The sequence below is a fragment of the Colobus angolensis genome, unplaced genomic scaffold (assembly GCF_000951035.1).
Source record: "Colobus angolensis palliatus isolate OR3802 unplaced genomic scaffold, Cang.pa_1.0 Scaffold26, whole genome shotgun sequence".
Lineage (NCBI taxonomy): Eukaryota > Metazoa > Chordata > Mammalia > Primates > Cercopithecidae > Colobus > Colobus angolensis.
This window is the reverse complement of record NW_012115821.1, coordinates 3,593,425-3,610,582: the sequence shown is the minus strand read 5'-3', so window position 1 is coordinate 3,610,582 and position 17,158 is coordinate 3,593,425. Positions and strand designations below refer to the sequence as shown.

The 17,158-nt window shown below is 38.4% G+C and overlaps 1 protein-coding gene across 2 annotated transcripts in view; it reads left to right on the top strand.

The window, feature by feature from the left end:
- Window positions 1-17,158, top strand: part of FAM19A1 (family with sequence similarity 19 (chemokine (C-C motif)-like), member A1) — a 560,030-nt gene that overhangs the window by 420,588 nt on the left and 122,284 nt on the right. For both annotated transcript variants that reach the window (XM_011947170.1, XM_011947168.1), the window contains exon 3: window positions 4,544-4,684. In XM_011947170.1, coding sequence (XP_011802560.1) covers window positions 4,544-4,684 — 141 coding nt within the window. The remainder of the gene's footprint in view (window positions 1-4,543; window positions 4,685-17,158) is intronic.

Genomic DNA, 17,158 nt, shown 5'->3' with positions numbered 1-17,158 from the left:
TAATCTAGTCTATTATTGATGGAAATTTTTGGTTCCAAGTCTTTGCTATTGTGAATAGTGCTACAATAAACATACATGTGCATGTATCTTTATAGCAGCATGATTTGTAATCCTTTGGTTATATGCTAAGTAATGGGATGGCTGGGTCAAATGGTATTTCTAGTTCTAGATCCTTGAGGAATTGCCACACTGTCTTCCACAATGGCTGAACTAGTTTAGAGTCCCACCAACAGTATAAAAGTGTTTCTATTTCTCCACGTCCTCTCCAGCATCTGTTGTTTCCTGACTTTTTAATGAGCACCATTCTAACTGGTATGAGATGGTATCTCATTGTGGTTTTGATTTGCATTTCTCTGATGGCCAGTGATGATGAGCATTTTTTCATGTGTCTGTTGCCTGCATAAATGTCTTCCTTTGAGAAGTGTCTGTTCATATCCTTTGCCCACTTTTTGATGGGGTTGATTTTTTCTTGTAAATTTGTTTAAGTTCTTTGTAGATTCTGGATATTAGCCCTTTGTCAGATGGGTAGATTGTAAAAATTTTCTCCCATTCTGTAGGCTGAAACATGGGCAAGTTTCTAAGTCACTCTTGGTCACAGTTGCTTCTCCTGTAAAATAAAGATTTGTGATGTGTTTATTATGGTATTGGGCACATAGGAAAAACTCAATAAATGATTAATTTCTTTAATACTATTATTATTACCATTGGTTGCATGGCTATATTGCTTGCTCTAAGTCTGCATCATCTCTAGAAAATTGAAATAATAATAGTTCTACCTCCATCTTTGAACTACTTTGAAAATTAAATAAAATATGTGTTAAAAGCACATTTTAAACCTTGATAATAATATTCCACACATTGTTGAATACATAAAGCAATAAGAATCCATGTTCTGGAGGAGTTTGATTTCCAATGGGACACATGGACAATAATGTCTTGAGAAAATTATATACTGTGTTTGAAAGTTACAGGTGTTGGGGGCAGGGGAGTGAGGGGACATAAAGCAAGGGAGCTCATGAGTACTGGCTACGGGGAGTATGATTTATTTTGAGTAGACAGGTGTCAAGTGTGCCTCTTATTAAGTGACATTTGAGCAATGATGGAGTGGGGAGTGGGTGAGCCAGAGATCTGTTGGGAGTGTCATGGGGTATGTGCCTAGGGTGCTCATGCAGTAACTGTCAAAACCAGTGTCCATGGAGGAAAGGGAAGGAGAGAGAGAGTCATAACAAATCGGCCAGGAGTGGTGGCTCATGCCTATAATCCCAGCACTTTGGGAGGCCGATCACCTGATGCTGGGATCACCTGATGTCGGTGGATCACACCTGATGTCGGGAGTTCAAGACCATCCTGACCAAAATGGAGAAACCCTGTCTCTACTAAAAATACAAAAAAATTAGCTGGGCATGGTGGTGCATGTCTGTAACCCCAGTTACTCAGGAGGCTGAGGCAGGAGAATCACTTGCACCTGGGAGGCAGAGGTTGCAGTGCGCCGAGATCGCACCATTGCACTCCAGCCTGGGCAACAGGAGGGAAACGCCATCTCAAAACAAACAAACAAAATGAATAAGGTCAGAGTCACAACTGGGGGAGGAGGGGTGGCTTGGATATTTAACCTTGATAACGTTTCTAAGCCAAGTGTCAAACTTTTTCTTGAAAGTTTTTCAACCACAAGGAACAACCACTTGTGAAAAGATGCAAAAAGCATGAGTTTTGGAATCTGGTAGACTGGGGTCACACTTATGCAATTCTGGGCAAGTTATTCAACCCCTCTGAGTCTCAGCTTCTCGTGTGTAAAGTGGGGACAATACCTTGTAACATTGCTGGAATGCGTATAATTAATACAGCGTCCAGCATCCAAATCAGAGCTCCAGAAATGGCAGCAAGCTCCAAGAGTAGCAGAGAAGAATTCCTTTTTCTCATTGACAGCAGTGCCATGAGGTATAGGCTTTGGACCTTCAGTGCCCATCTTGTTGTCAGTATTATTTAACTCAGTGCAGTAAGTCAGGCAATCTGGCATGTCTGTCATTGTGTCTGTTGACTTGACTGTAAATCATAGGAGATTCAAAATATATCCTGAGAGCTTTCATGTGCCTTGTGCCATTTTCAATCATAAATATTGCTCCACTCTTGTATTAGAGCCAAGAGGTGATGTTAAAATTAGTGGCATTTTCGTGAAGTGTTGAACTAGCTATTACTGACTTGACTGAGGGTATTTGTAGCTGACAATTATAAGCTAAAGTGACATGATTGCAGGTGTCTGAGTTAAAGAGTGTAATATATGATTAGCCCTATTCCATTCACTCGAATCCCAGTGTTGTGCATGTGGAGATAGTAAGGCACTCTTCCATGAGCAAGTTGCAGCCTTCTTTCTTCTACTCAGTGTTTTGCAAGAGCCATTTATTTCTTCTCCTTTGATACCTTGTACTTCTCCAGCTCCTCCTGTACACAGCTTACCAAGGTGGTTGCCCTAGAGAAATACCTGTACCACACCAGTCCTTTGTTCCAAAAATCCCCATTCATTGCTGTGAGGAAACAAGCGATGACCTTGACCCCAATCAAGCTTACAGTTTGGCTAGGGCACAGACATGAATAACTACACACAGGAAATGTGTAGGGTGCTAATAGAATGAACAATGGTGGAAGTGAGGAACATTCTCTAAGGAACTGACCTTTGAGTTGAGCTCTAAGGAGAGTTAACTGGCAAAATCATTTGTGTTGGAGTGAGGAGGTTGGAGGGATGGGAGGTAGGAGTGAGTATTCCGGGAGAAACCATATTTTCAATCCCTCTAAGACAGAAAGTGTGTTATTTATATCTTTGTTGGCACCAAAGATATAAATTTATATCTGTTGGCACCAAAGATATAAATTTATACCTTTGTTGGCACCTACAAAGATATAAATAATATCCAGTCACTCTGGTATTCTTATTATAGGAAGCATATACAGACTCTTTACCATGTGTCAGGCTCAGCGCTAACCCTTTTACATGTGTTCTCTCTGTTTTTACTCACATAACCCTGTGATACAGGTGTTACTATTATACCCATTTTACAGGTGAGGAAACTAAGGCATTCAGTAAGTGACAGAGCTGAGATTCAAACTAAAAGAGGCTGATGTGAAAGCCTGAACTCTTCCCTCCCATGGAGAGAAACATAATTAGTCTACTCAAAATCAGAGACTCGTGTTTCTTTCATGTTAGGCCAGGGTTTCTCGACTTCTTCACAATATTGATCTTTTAGGCCAGATCATTGTTTCTATGGGAGGCCATCCTGGGCATTGTGGGATGTTTAACATAGACCTGCTTCCTTTCTGAAAGATACAAGTAGCAGTGTGCTCCAACCAGTGATGACAATCAGAAATATCTCCAAACTGGCCAGCTATTATTAGCGGGGAGGGAGCAACATCACACCTCGCCACCACTGCACTGAGGATCACTGCATTACACAGTTCTCAAAGGACAGGATGAAAGGATGAAACTGTCTCTTAAGTCTTCTCTCTTTCCTTTCTCCCTCCTTTTCTTTTTTACAATGTTTTCTAAGTGTCCATATGTATCCTCTGTGTACAGGGGATATATTCTCATCCATACAGTTTATCACACAGTGATTTGTATATAGAAGTTGCTTAACAAATGCTTGGTGAATTTTTGCCAACTGTATTCTAAATGCCAAGAATCCTAAGTGGTCCGGGTCTATTCTGAACTCCACACTTGATGTTGAGAAAGTTGACTCCTGCTTTCTGGTCACTTGGTGTATCTTTTGTGTGTCTCTAGAGATCTGGCTTAGCTGATTTCCTGTAGACCGGAAAGACCCACCTGGATGCTTATCAGCCTTTACACGGAGTCGACAGTTCACCTGCTAAGAACCTAGTGGAGGGTGACACATATTAGTTTGCCAATAAATTCTGATGAATGCATGGATGAGCTGTTACAATTAAGTCAAGCTATATGACCAGGCCTGCAGTTTGAGACATTGTTTAAAGCACCTACCCATTTTCTCCAGCAATTCTTTCTTTCATTTATGGGTGAAGTCTAGATTTGGGAAATATCTCCCGAATAGATTTTCTATTTAGCCCCCTTGAAGTAGTCAGGCAATGGAAGGGAGAGCTGATTTCTGGGCAGTTTTTCTGGCACTGTAGCTTCTGTATCACTGGAGTGTCAGTTGTTGTCAGTAGAGAGAGCTCAGAGAATCTTAAATCTGATGATAACACAAAAGATGACTCCCAAAATATGCATTTAAATCAGGCAGCATCTTTATTGAGTGTGTTAGTTCCAGGCATTCATTGCTTTACTGCCTCTCAATACCTACAGCCCAGAATTGCCACATCTTGAGGGCTATGCATTGGTATTCTTTGTTGCTTTGGAAGTACAGCACTGTCCTCTCTGTGATTACATATAGTAGAAGAGAGTCCTTTTGTAATTATATTTCATGGAAACTGTTTCTATAATTTCAATTACTTTCCTCAACCCCTCTACATGTACTCCCAGAGGCTCGAATAGTCACTGAGTTATTTCTAATCAGTGTCCCTGTTCTTTCTCTCTTGCCAGAAGGAGGGACGTGTGAAGTGATAGCAGCACACCGATGTTGTAACAAGAATCGCATTGAGGAGAGGTCACAAACAGTAAAGTGTTCCTGTCTACCTGGAAAAGTGGCTGGAACAACAAGAAACCGGCCTTCCTGTGTCGACGGTAGGTACCTGGTTTTACCTCTTGAAAAGTTCATATGGCATTCACTGAACACAATGTAATTTCTCATTTTATCTACTGTGGTTCCAGATAATGAACAAGGTGCATCCAAAGTGTTAAAAAGTTATACAATTGTCAGCCTCAGCAGAGTTTGAATTCTTTTTTCTCTGGTGCTATGATTTCAATGTTTTTTCCCCAAAAAATCCATGTTGAAATTTGCTTGCCATTGCAGCATTGAGAGGTGGGACCTTCGGGAGGTGATTGGGCTGTGAGGAACTGTATTAGTCCATTCTCACACTTCTATAAGGAAATACCTGAGACTGGGTAATTTATAAAGAAAAGAGGCTTAATTGGCTCATGGCTCCACAGGCTGTATAGGAAGCATGGCTACGGAGGCCCCAGGAAACTTTCAATCATGGCAGAAAGTGAAGCAGAAGCAAGCAGGTCTTACATGGCCAGGAAAGGAGGAAGAGAGCAAAGGAGGAGGTACTACACAATACTAAACAACAAGATTTTGTGAGAACTCACTCACTATCATAAGAACAGCAAGGGGGAAGTCTGCCTCCATGAGCCAGTCACCTCTCACCAGGCCCCTGTTCCAACACTGGGGATTACAATTTGACATGAGATTTGGACAGGAACATAAATCCAAATCATATCAGGGAGCCTGCCCTTATGGGTAGAATTAATGCTAATATAAAAAGGTAAGTAAGTGTATACTTCTCTTGCACACTTGCCTTTCTGCCTTTCATCATGTGATGATGCGGCAAGAAGACCCTTACCTGATGCCTTCATCTTGTACTTCCTAGCCTTTAGTACTGTGAGCTGATAAATTTCTATTCATTATAAATACTCAGTCTCAAATATTCCATTATAGCAGCACAAAATGGACTAAACTTCTGGGTTCTGGGGTTTCAAATAGCTTTATTTTGAAATTTTTTTAGAGCAAATTAGGGTAAAGGAATTTTTTCAGGTCAAGACACTTGAAGGTCCAGCTCATTTGGGAAATGATTTTGGACTAAGGCTATAGAGAATGATGATGGTGATAATGATAATAAATATAGCAACACCTCACATTCATTCAACACATATTTAATGAGCACTTACTATATGCCAGGTACCACTCTGGGTGCTCCAGAAAAACTGATGAATAAATAGAATTGTCCTGAGTCCTCATTATGGGTCAAACCCTGTGCTAAACACTTCTCATGCATTATTTTATTTAATCCTTTCAACAATTCGACAAAGCAGTATATTTTTTCTTTATTGTGATATAACAGATCCCAAAACTTAACAGCTTAAAACAGAAAATATTATGTCGTAGTTTCTGTGGGTCACGAATTAAACTTATGAGGTTCTGGCTTAGAGTATCTCATGTGGTTGCAGTCAAGATCTGAAGGTTTGACTGATTATGGCAGAATGGTTTTAAGAAGGTTTGTTCACATGGCTGTTGGGACGTGGTCTTGGTTCCTTGCCTTGTGAACACCCTCTCATAAAAAGCTTGGTGTCCTGACAACATGGTAGCTGGCTTCCCTCAGAGTGAGTAATCCAAGAAAACAATACAGAAGCCTTTATATATCACCTCAGAAGTTACACTTTGTTATTTCCACAATATCCTACAGGTTATACCCACCAGCCTCTATTCATTGTGGTGGTAGACTACAAGGGCTGGAAGACCAGCAGGCAGGGAACATTAGGGGGCACCATGGAAGCTGATTACCATAAGGAGATATATTTTTCTCTACCGTTTTCAACACCGAGGCTTGGAAGGGTTGAATAGCATTCCATTCATCCCATGGTTGATAAGCCATGGCTCGAATGACTCTTCAGCCCAGCATAATGGACTCTAATACCAAATTTAGACCACCACCTTTAAGACAGTTTTATATGTTACTGCCAAACAATGAGTCCAAGGTGCAAAGGGACTATAAATCTCTCCTCCCATCTTTGTGTTTCATAATTTAGAGCTGGGTGTGCATTGATTTTCAAATCCTTTATTTAAGAAATCAGGAGGAGGACTCAAAGAAATGAGTCACTTGCTTAGTTCACATAACAGGACATTGAACCTGAATCCCTTGGCTTGGTGTTCATTGTTCTTCCTCTAGATATAGATAAGGAAGGATACCTTCTAGATCGATTCATGTTATGTATTTTCATTGTGGATCAGTAGGTGGTTAGAAAGAGAAACACACTCAAACTAGGCCAAGTAAAGAGGAAGTATTTTAAGAAAATAAAGGAATCTTGGTGAACCAATTATAGGAAATTCAGCCAAACCTCTTGGAATTTGTGAATTCTTCAGGCAGCTGTCATCTCATTTTCTTTGTTCATGGAACATACTGTCTCTGATCTCTGTTTACCTAATTCTCTCCTGTGTAGACTGTCTCTTTTCAAGATTTTTATTTTTACCTTCTCATAAATTAGAGAATGATATAAGGCTTTTACTTCCATGGTACTGACTCTAATCTCTCTCAGCATGATTGTATTGCTTCAGGGCACACATATATTTGACTCAGTTTCTGTGTCTTAATACATTATCTGAGAAGACAAGATGGGATTGGCCCAACTTAGGCCAATGCGTCAACCTTTGCCCAACAATCACAGCCAGAGGAGCAAGCTTATGTGGCATATACAGCTGTCAATTATATGCCATAGGAAGGTCAAGCTATTTTATTTTTATTTTTTAGAGACAGGGTCTTGCTCTGTCACCCAAGTGGTATGCCATGGCACCATCATGGCTTACTGCAGCCTCAAACTCCCAGGCTCAAGCAAACATTCTCCCTCAGCCTAATTTTTCTTTTATTTTCTGTAGAGACAAGGTCGTGCTATGTAGCCTAGGCTTGTCTCGAACTCCAGGGCTCAAACAACCCTCCTGCCTAGGCCTACAAAAGTGCTAGGATTATAGGCATGAGCCACCACACCTGGTCAGGTCAAACTGTTTTTTAAAGGATGTAGAAAAGTCAAGTTTGGGGATATACTGGGGCTAGTTCTCAACTGGGGCAATTTCTCCCAGGGATCATTTGGTAATGTCTGGAGATATTTAGGTCTACACATTTGTCACAACAAGGGAGCTGCTACTGATATCTAGTGGGTAGAGGCCATGAATCCTATTGAACATCCTGCAATACACAGGACCACCCCTGCTCCCCCAAATCCCCACAACGAAGAATTCTCCAGCTCAAAATGTCAATGGTATTGAGGTTGAAAAACTAGTACTATGATTATTTACTTACTCTACTCTACAGTCAACACAGTGAGCACCTCTAATGCAGGGAAGGCAGGCAGTTAGATGAGTAAAGCTATTTCCCTGTCTCTTAAAGAAGAAACTCTTGGCCTAGAAGCCAATAAGCATTATAAAACAAAACCATGATGGTTTCTCATGTTCTTTGCCAAAGAAAGCCTTGAAGCCGTTAACTATAAATCTTCGTTTTGTTTCCAGTTCATTTTTATCTCTAATGATCTAGAAATAGAATTGCCTTTAGGATTTAGATACAAAACACAAAGTGCAATGCATTGCTTATGCTGACAGAGGGGGAAATGGCATCTAGCCCTAAGATTTGTGAGAAGTTAAGCCACATAACAGTAATATTTTTATCTCAGGAAAACTTTGTTCGACTTTGGAAAATCTGAACTCTTTGGTGTGGTTGGTTCAAACAAAAGGGCTATCCTTTCTGTCTTCCAGGTAAAAGTCAATAAAGTATTGAGTGTTCTTTATTCTCATGTTTATTGTTTATATTTTTGGTAACATTCTATTCCAAAATCCTTCAATCCATTGGCATGTATGGGCAAGTCTATTGTGTTGCTATGATCAAAATTGTTTTGGTGGCCTAGATCTCTGAATGAAAATTAAATATAAACTATGAATATAAATTAAAATTTCAGTGTAGTTATTAACATCATGGACTGAGAAATTTGATATACCTGGATGGAATCACAGCTGTAACTATTACTGATAGAATGACATTTTTGATGGAATGACATTTGCTTTCTAACCTCAGCTTCCTCGTCTGTATTTTTGATAGAATGATTAATTTGCTTCCTAAACTCAGTTTGCTCATCTGTAAAATAGGGATTACAGACATTTCTACTTTTTAAGATTGTTCTGGGGATTAAGGAAATCTTCTATATGTTTTTTGCACAATGTCCAACTCCTGTCAAAGGCTTACTAAATGATAATATCTGTTTTCTATCTAACTAGTAAACGTGGATAATCCTTAGAGAGAAATTTTTATATGAGTTTCGTTTCATATTAATTGAATATGGTGGAATTTTAGCCATCATCTTTTCTTGGAAATGCTTCCAACTAGTTATCATGGATATTACTAATACTGGTAAGTAATCTTCAGGAATGCATGTTTATAATAGGAATTTTGAAAACTTCAGAGATACATGCACTAAAATCACCCATGATATCACTGCCCAGGGATTATTACTACATTGTAAGATAACATATTAATATATGTCCTTCCAGTCTTACCCCGCTATTAAAGAGCAAACTCACATCGTAGGTATTTTATTGAACTAAAATGCTGTAGCAAAGTTTTATGGATGGCTTGTTTCACTTAATATATGATGACCATTTCCCAAGTGAATACATATTCTTCAAAAAATTATTTTGAATACCTATATGGGTTTTTCAGAGGTGGATACACCATTTATTTAACTACCCTCTCCACTTTATGGCATTTGCAGTGTTTCTTGCATTCCCAATCTCAGTTCCCTAAGATTAGACAGGCATCAACTTCTCTGCATGACAGCAGTTGATAATTTATACACCACGTTTGTCCTAAACGTATTCTGACTTATGCAGTGAATCTCCCATGGTAAATGCTCCAATTGCTCTTGTTTGTCTTCCTCTGAAATTGCAGGTCAGTTGCCTTTTACAGTGTTTTCAAAAACAAGAGAACAGCTATCATTTTAAAAGAAGCATATATTGGATTGCTTTAAGATTGAGAATCTGAGAGCAGATTATTTAAAATAGAACAGAAAATTTGGGGTAAAACCTTAGCAGCTTATTCAAAAGTATAATATATATTTGGAGAAAATTTTAAGTGGTGTTCTTTTGTTTCAAAAATGATATTCTATTTTCTAATAATGGAAAACACCAAAATACACACTTGCCAAATTAAGTTATGAAGTAGTCATTTATAAATACTTATAAAAGCATTATATCCTTGAACCTGTGCCTAGCACTATTCTGGAGGAAGGTAAGTCATTATACCCTAATTATTACTTAATTAATCTGTAACCCAAAATGGAAGTAAGGAGCATGCTACTCATTATCTTTACTTGAGAACAACTAAAAATATTACCTACAGCCTTTCATTAATTTCCAAGTACTTATCAGGGACTAAAAGTTAAAAACAAATAAAGATTCATAAACAAGAGGATGACGACTCAAAACACACCTATTTATTTGAGAACAATTTTTCCAAACAAATGATATAAAACAAACAAAAATAAATTTCTGGAGGGCTTATTAAGTTACATTCTATGATTCTAATTAATCTATCTATAATGGGCATGAAAATAGTATCAATCTCAAAGTTGTAAAAATAATGGAATATAATTAATACCAGTAATAACAAAAATAATAGTTACCATTGTTTAAGGCTTACTATGTGCCACTCTCCCAACTACTCTAAGTCTATACACTTATTTAATTCTAACTCTAACCCTATAAGGTGTGTCCTCCTATTATTTCTATTTTATTCGCTGGGAAACTGAGGACCAGAGAGATTTGGTGACTGGCTCAAAAATCACACAGCCAGTCACGGCAGAGCCAGAAGGTCAACCAGGGCTGTCTACAGGGCTCACCATTCATCAAGCACAGGCAAAGCCTTAACTAACATGAACACATGTTATAGTCCAAGGGCATTCTTATAAGATGCCAGATATCTGGGTGAGAGGGAAGTGAGCCAAACCATGTGGATACTTACAGAAACACGCAGTTCATTGGGCAACACCTGCCCCTTTTCTTTCTACGTCATAAAGATGATTGCGCTTTCTTAGGTCATTGTTACGGAGCAATTAGAAGCAGTTCTTTCAGTGCTTTTATTTTTATAGAATGATTGAAGCTTCATTGTTTAAGCATAGTGGGAGTGGTGAAATTTTTGTGCAGTTTTCTCTATTTAGGATTTTATTGTCATGTAATTTTTATCTGTTTCTGACGTGGACAAATATGGGGAGGTGCATTTAACTAGTTGTTAGTAGCGAGGTCCTTTAAGGCATTGTGGATTTTAGCATCACTGTAATTAAGAAAAAGTCTCCGTGATAAGTTCATAAGTCTTTCTTCTCCTTCCATGTAAATTATGACCGTTTCAATGACTGATTACTAGCAACATTCACCTGGTATTCTTGTCTTCTTATACTGGATCACCAGCAAGAGAAAGTGTTAACAAAAGGCCAGGTTACATCAGAGAACTTTCTTTCACAACAGTGAAAACCCAAGTTTAAAACAAAACAAAAAAATCTTTAGTTAATACAATGAAAAAGTCATCCTGCTATTTCTGTGAAGAAACAAAACTTACAACATGACAGGACATTTTGCTCCTGGCTCATCATGCTTAGTCCCCAAGATAACAACAAATGAGACAGAGAAGAGATACATAAAGACTTAGACCCAGAAAGACAGACTGACAAGAGGGAGGCAAGACAGACCAGACAGTGAGAGCAAGAAACATACAAAGCATATGAGAAAGAGAGGGTCAGAGATTAAGGGTAGTAAAAGAGAGAAGTTAATAAATAAATGCTTAGAAGGAATGTTAATACATCTATCCATAAAATGGCTTGATTCATTTTTCCCAAGAACTGTTTGTATTCAGTCTTACAGTTTATAACTATTTTTTAACAAAATAAAATTTATTTGACAGATGTAACTTTAATTGTTTTTTTCAAGTGGCATTATTCTAGAACAAGAACTTCTGCAAAAATTCCTTCTGGTGATTGCTCCTTGGGAAAAGACATGATACAATTTTCTTGACCATATACCATCATATTTCCTAGAGACAGCCATGGTAGAGAAAAAGGTTTGAGAATTGAAGGAAGTTTGAAATTCAGCAACAGTTTTTCATAGAATAATATGGGATATATATGAGAAAGATTATGTATGGTAGCCTCTGCTTAGCCTTCCAAAACATGATAGTGTATTAAAGGCTCTGAGAAGTTCTGCAGACAAGTAACTTATTAAACTTGAACACAGTATTTCCCAAACTTTTAGAACCTTTTTAACCGTAACTTTTTTTTTATCTCCTCTAGTCCCCAGAGTTCCATGCAATAAACTTGGGGCTATGATGCTGTGGAGTCTGTGTACTATGATTTGTTTCTCAGGATTATCTTTCAAGTCTTCTGAGTTAATGGATAGTGTGATGCCTGTAGATAGCTCAGTGTGTTTCCTAAGACTGGCTGGCCAGACAGTACACAACTGATCCTATACTGATGTGATTTATAGTATCTCAGTGACATCTTGGGCTCAACTGCAGCTTGGAAATCATCTAGAGAGCTTCCAGAGCAAGCATAGTATGAAAAAGCTTAAGCCCCTATATATATTCACAAATATTAAATGTTTTAGGGGACAGAGAAGATGACCTATTTTGGTTCTGCCATTTGTTACTTTTCATCCACACACAATGAAATACTGAGATAATGAATTGCTGTGGTGGCTCACGGATGCATGCCACAAAGGCTGGCTGTGGTCCCTTCATAACTGTCTCTGTTTGAAACTTGCTTTGTTCTTTTTAAACACACCCAAGCTTGTTCAGTAGATGGAATGCTGAACACACATGACTTTATCAGAAGACATTTATAAAGGGAAATTCCATTGTTCTTATTAGAAGAGGATCTTGCGTAGCATCTTTAGTGAAGTGATGGCATTTTCAGGCATACTTTCTGAATTGTATGCAAATCCTCTTTGAAACAGCATTTAGTCCCCAGCTCGGCACCTAAACATGTACAGGAGTGTGAGGGATCCAAGTCTGCATCCATAAGAGGAAGAAGAGGATGAATATACAAGAGCTGTCAAAGCTTTTTATAGTGCCTAATAAAAGATGGTTGTCTACATTTGTTCCTCCTAACAAAGACAACTGGAATTCAGTCATCATATGTATCTGTCCAAGAGCAGATGCTGTCATCTTTCTATTTGTTTGTTTTCTGGTTTAGAGCAGCAGTTGTCAGTTGCCAGCCCACTGGCAAAAACCATTCTCAGACCTGTTCCTGAGGTCGGCAGACTATTGAAAAAATTGACTTTGCATGCCTTTAAATGGGACACTCCAGTTTCCTACAAGCCTCACTATTTCTTATTATTACACTGGGCTCTGACAGGTTGATTTCCTGCCTGATCCTTAAAGACAATGGAATGTGTGGTAACTAGCTCATACAGTCATTTCCCTACTAATTTCAAGTGAATAAACTAATTTTAAATAAGTTTTTTCTAAAAAATTAATTTTGTAGAAAAGTATACTCTTTAATCAAAGTAATATATATAATCTGTTGCAAATATAAATGTATGCATATATTCCATAATAGAAATATATATCAAAACATCACATCATACCCCATAATTATTTATCAATTAAAAATTTTTACAAAAGAAACGTATGTGTACAAACCTAACAAAGAAAGAATACAAATTAAAGTAATTCTTCATTTTTTTTCTTTCCCACTAATCCTCTCACATCATAATTGCCAGAGGAAATGATCCTTGTCATATTTCTACATATCCTTACAGAAAATATTTTGGTACACGCAGGCCTACAGATACAGACATGTAAAACTTTATAAATACGAATGATATTATATTGTATAGACTGGTCTAAACCTAAATTTTTTAGCACAAGGAAATATCTTAAGTAGTTCACTGAAAGAAATAAAAATGGCTGGTAAACATGGGAAAAATGCTTACCATCACTCAGATGAAGAAATGTAAATTAAACACTGGACTACAGTGTTTCATCAATCAAATAGGCAGAGATAAAACGTTTGGTAATACCCAGACTTAAGGAAAAGAGAGAGAAAAATTACATTTAAATCATACTCGGTGATAAATGACTTACAAACTCAATTAGTTAGCCACTCTTCTCTATGGGATTCACCAAAAAAGAAGATGATAAATAGGAAATTTTGTGATTAGACTGGCTGTTTGGGAAACATAATACAAATTATGTGCAGTATAATTGCAATGACTTTAGCAACATCTCTTGGATGTTTAATTCTCTGCATTTTCTCAACATGATCAGATTCATGACTGTGGGTATCATCTAAGAAATATTTCAAGAATTTTGATGTTATTTTAATGTGAAAACTATATATAAAATTATATTTAGTGCATATACTAGACTTAATGTAGAAGTCTCATTGTGAAGCCCATCTATATAGCCACTTGAAAGAAGCAAAATTCTCTGCATAAACATCTGTCACGGTGTGTATGTCGTGTGTGTGTGAGAGAGAGATAGGTCATGGCACAGCACACCTGAAATCTTTGTCAATTACCTAGCTGCCATAAAACTTGTTTACACATAACCTCAAATTCACAAGGAAATTTCCCCAAAGTAGCCCCCAAGTCATTGGTTTTCATTTACCTTTAGAGAGCTCAGGTGTTTTCAAATACCTGGTCTTCTCTGATATGATAGCACTTTTCATCCTTTCTTTTTCCAGAAAGCAGGAAAAATGTTGTTCTAAATCTAAGGAGTCAGCTCCACATCCCTTTAGCTGGGCTGCAGCCTAGATAAGGCAGGATTCTAGGGTCCTGTGTTATTAATGTGCTGTCCATATGAATAACAAGCAAATCTTGTGAATTATTTCACACTTCTAGGAAAATCTATAGCCCTGTCCTTCTGCAACAACACTGGAAGCTGCCGAGGACACCAGTACATTTCTATGCAGAAGAATCTGATAACTTTATGTAAGGAAGTAGTAAAACTTGTATCCCCTTCTGGGACTTGTGTATAAACTTATACAGATGAGTAATATTTTGAAAACTTAATGATATATATGTTCCTCCATCCTCTGAAGCTCCCTGAATTTCTGAAAACCTACCACCCATCCTCATACAAGTTCAAACAACAAGATGTGAATTACCCATTGATACAGTTTGGCTGTGTCCCCACCCAAATCTCATCTTGAATTGTAGCTCCCATAATCCCCATGTGTCATTGGAAGGACCCAGTGGGAGGTAATTGAATAATGGGGATGCGTTTTCCCATGCTATTCTTGTGATAGTGAATAAGTCTCATGAGGTCTGATGGTTTTATAAAGGGCAATTCCCCTGCACATGTTCTCTTGCTGCCACTGTGTAATTTGTGCCGTTGCTCCTCCTTTGCTTTCTGCCATGATTATGAGGCCTCCCCAGCCATGTGGAACTATGATAGTCCAATAAACCTCTTTCCTTTATACATTACCCAGTCTTGGCTATTTCTTTATAGGAGTAGGAAAATGGACTACTGCACCCACTAACCAGAGAAGAGAGGCCCAAACATGTGGAATTTAAATGTAAAACCTATTAAGGTAGTCAGATTTAAAATTGAAGAATGAGTTTTTTTCCTGTTCCCCGGACTGTTGAGAGCAGAGGGAGAGGAGGAAGGAAGGACCACATGGGTAGCGGGATGTGGCCCACTAGAGTAAAGGCCATCTGTGACTAGTACCAGAGAGATGTGACTCTACCTAAAGATCCATATCTCCAACCTCCAGCCAAGAGAACACTGTACCTGACAGCTCAATACACTTTGTTCAAGCCATTTGATTAGCTGCCTTCAAGTGAAGACCATCCATTAACAGCAGCTAGATATTGCACATTGATTTTCCAACAAGAGTCATAAACCACAGGCATCCTTAGACCTCCTTAGCCTCCTACCCTGCATAGGTGACCCCCAGGAAATGAGAGGAGAAACCTGGGTTCCTAGATGGGTGGAGTAGTCATAGGAAGGAAATCTTATGCACCAACTATGTAAGAATGGATGAGTTTGAGATCACCAATTGACCTAGGACATTGGTGGGACACTCTCACCTTCCCCATTTCACCTGTTTCACTTATGAAATGAAAAGCAAGTCCAATAATATCTGATATTACTTGGTATTTTCATTATTGCATCATTTTAAAAATTGAGGGTAAAATGTAGTAGACTATCAATTAATATTACTTAGGCTTGTAAAATGATTGGGCGGTTAACTAGCCATGCATCCAAAGGAAGGTCACATCCTTTAAATTTAGAATGATCTGCACAAGCTAACTTAGAAGTTATCATTCCTGGTCTCCTTTGGTGCCTACACACTAATTTTGTTTTATACTGAATGCCTCTTCTCATCAATGCTCTCCCAGGTGCAAGAAACCTAAACCTTCTCAATAGTGGTTCAAGTAAAAAGGGAAGTTATTTTGAGAATATACATGGGGTCATGGAATTCAAGGGCAGAGATTGCTCCACAGCATTCCTCGAGGCACCTGAAACTGACATATTGATTTCAGGAGGCAGCCTATCTGTGTTCCCCATAGCTCTATCTCATGGGAGATGTTGCCTTTCATCATGGGCTCATTCTGGATACCTACCTTGTTCTCTTTTCTTTACAAACCAGAGAGGTTAAGTCCATCCATGTCAGCTGGCAATGATTTTCTCAACTCAATGGGACACTACTTAGAGTAGTAGCCTGAAACTGGTAATTTTACTGATTTGTAGTTACTGAGTTCTTACTATATGTTAGACCCTGTATATTGAATTTATTACTTATATCATCCTCATAAAAGCCTTATAAGATAGGTACTACTATTCCCCCTTTACAAGGGAGGAACCTGATGCCTTAGAGAAGTTAGATTATTTCTTCTGGGACATGATAGGGATAGATATGAGACCCCATGTGGGAAGTGCTGGAAATAATGGGCAGAAAAGAGGATCAGAAGCAAAGGTAGGAAAGATTCAGAGTACCAGTTCACTTCTTATATTTGCTCCCTAGGAGAACAATAACACCATTCAGTCACACTAGCCTCCTGATTAAGCTCTTCCTCCAACATACAAACCATCAGCATTCATGTTCCCTATATTTACATTCCAAATCCATCCATTTCTCCTCATTCCCTAATTTCAAGACTGCCGTTATCTAGACTCACATCTCAACCCTAGTTAATCCCTCTGATTAAAATGTACCCTCAATACTGCTTCTTCACACCATCTGATTCTTCATTACTCAACTTAGATCGCCAATTCCAGAGGTCCTTCCTGAAGACGCTATGCCTAAAGTTAATAATGCCCACGTCTAGGTCCTTGGAACAGCCTTTATAACATTTCTCATAACTCACTGCAATGTACTATCTTTGTTGACCTGTGATCTCCTCTGCTAGAGAGTCTTATTAACTCATTCATTCATTCAGCAATTATTTTTGGAGCATTGACTATGTGCCAGGGATTATGCCAAATGCTTAATCACATAATGCTGAACAAAGACAGCCCCTTGCTCTCATGGAACCTACAGTACAGCAGGAGAGACAGACCATAATTT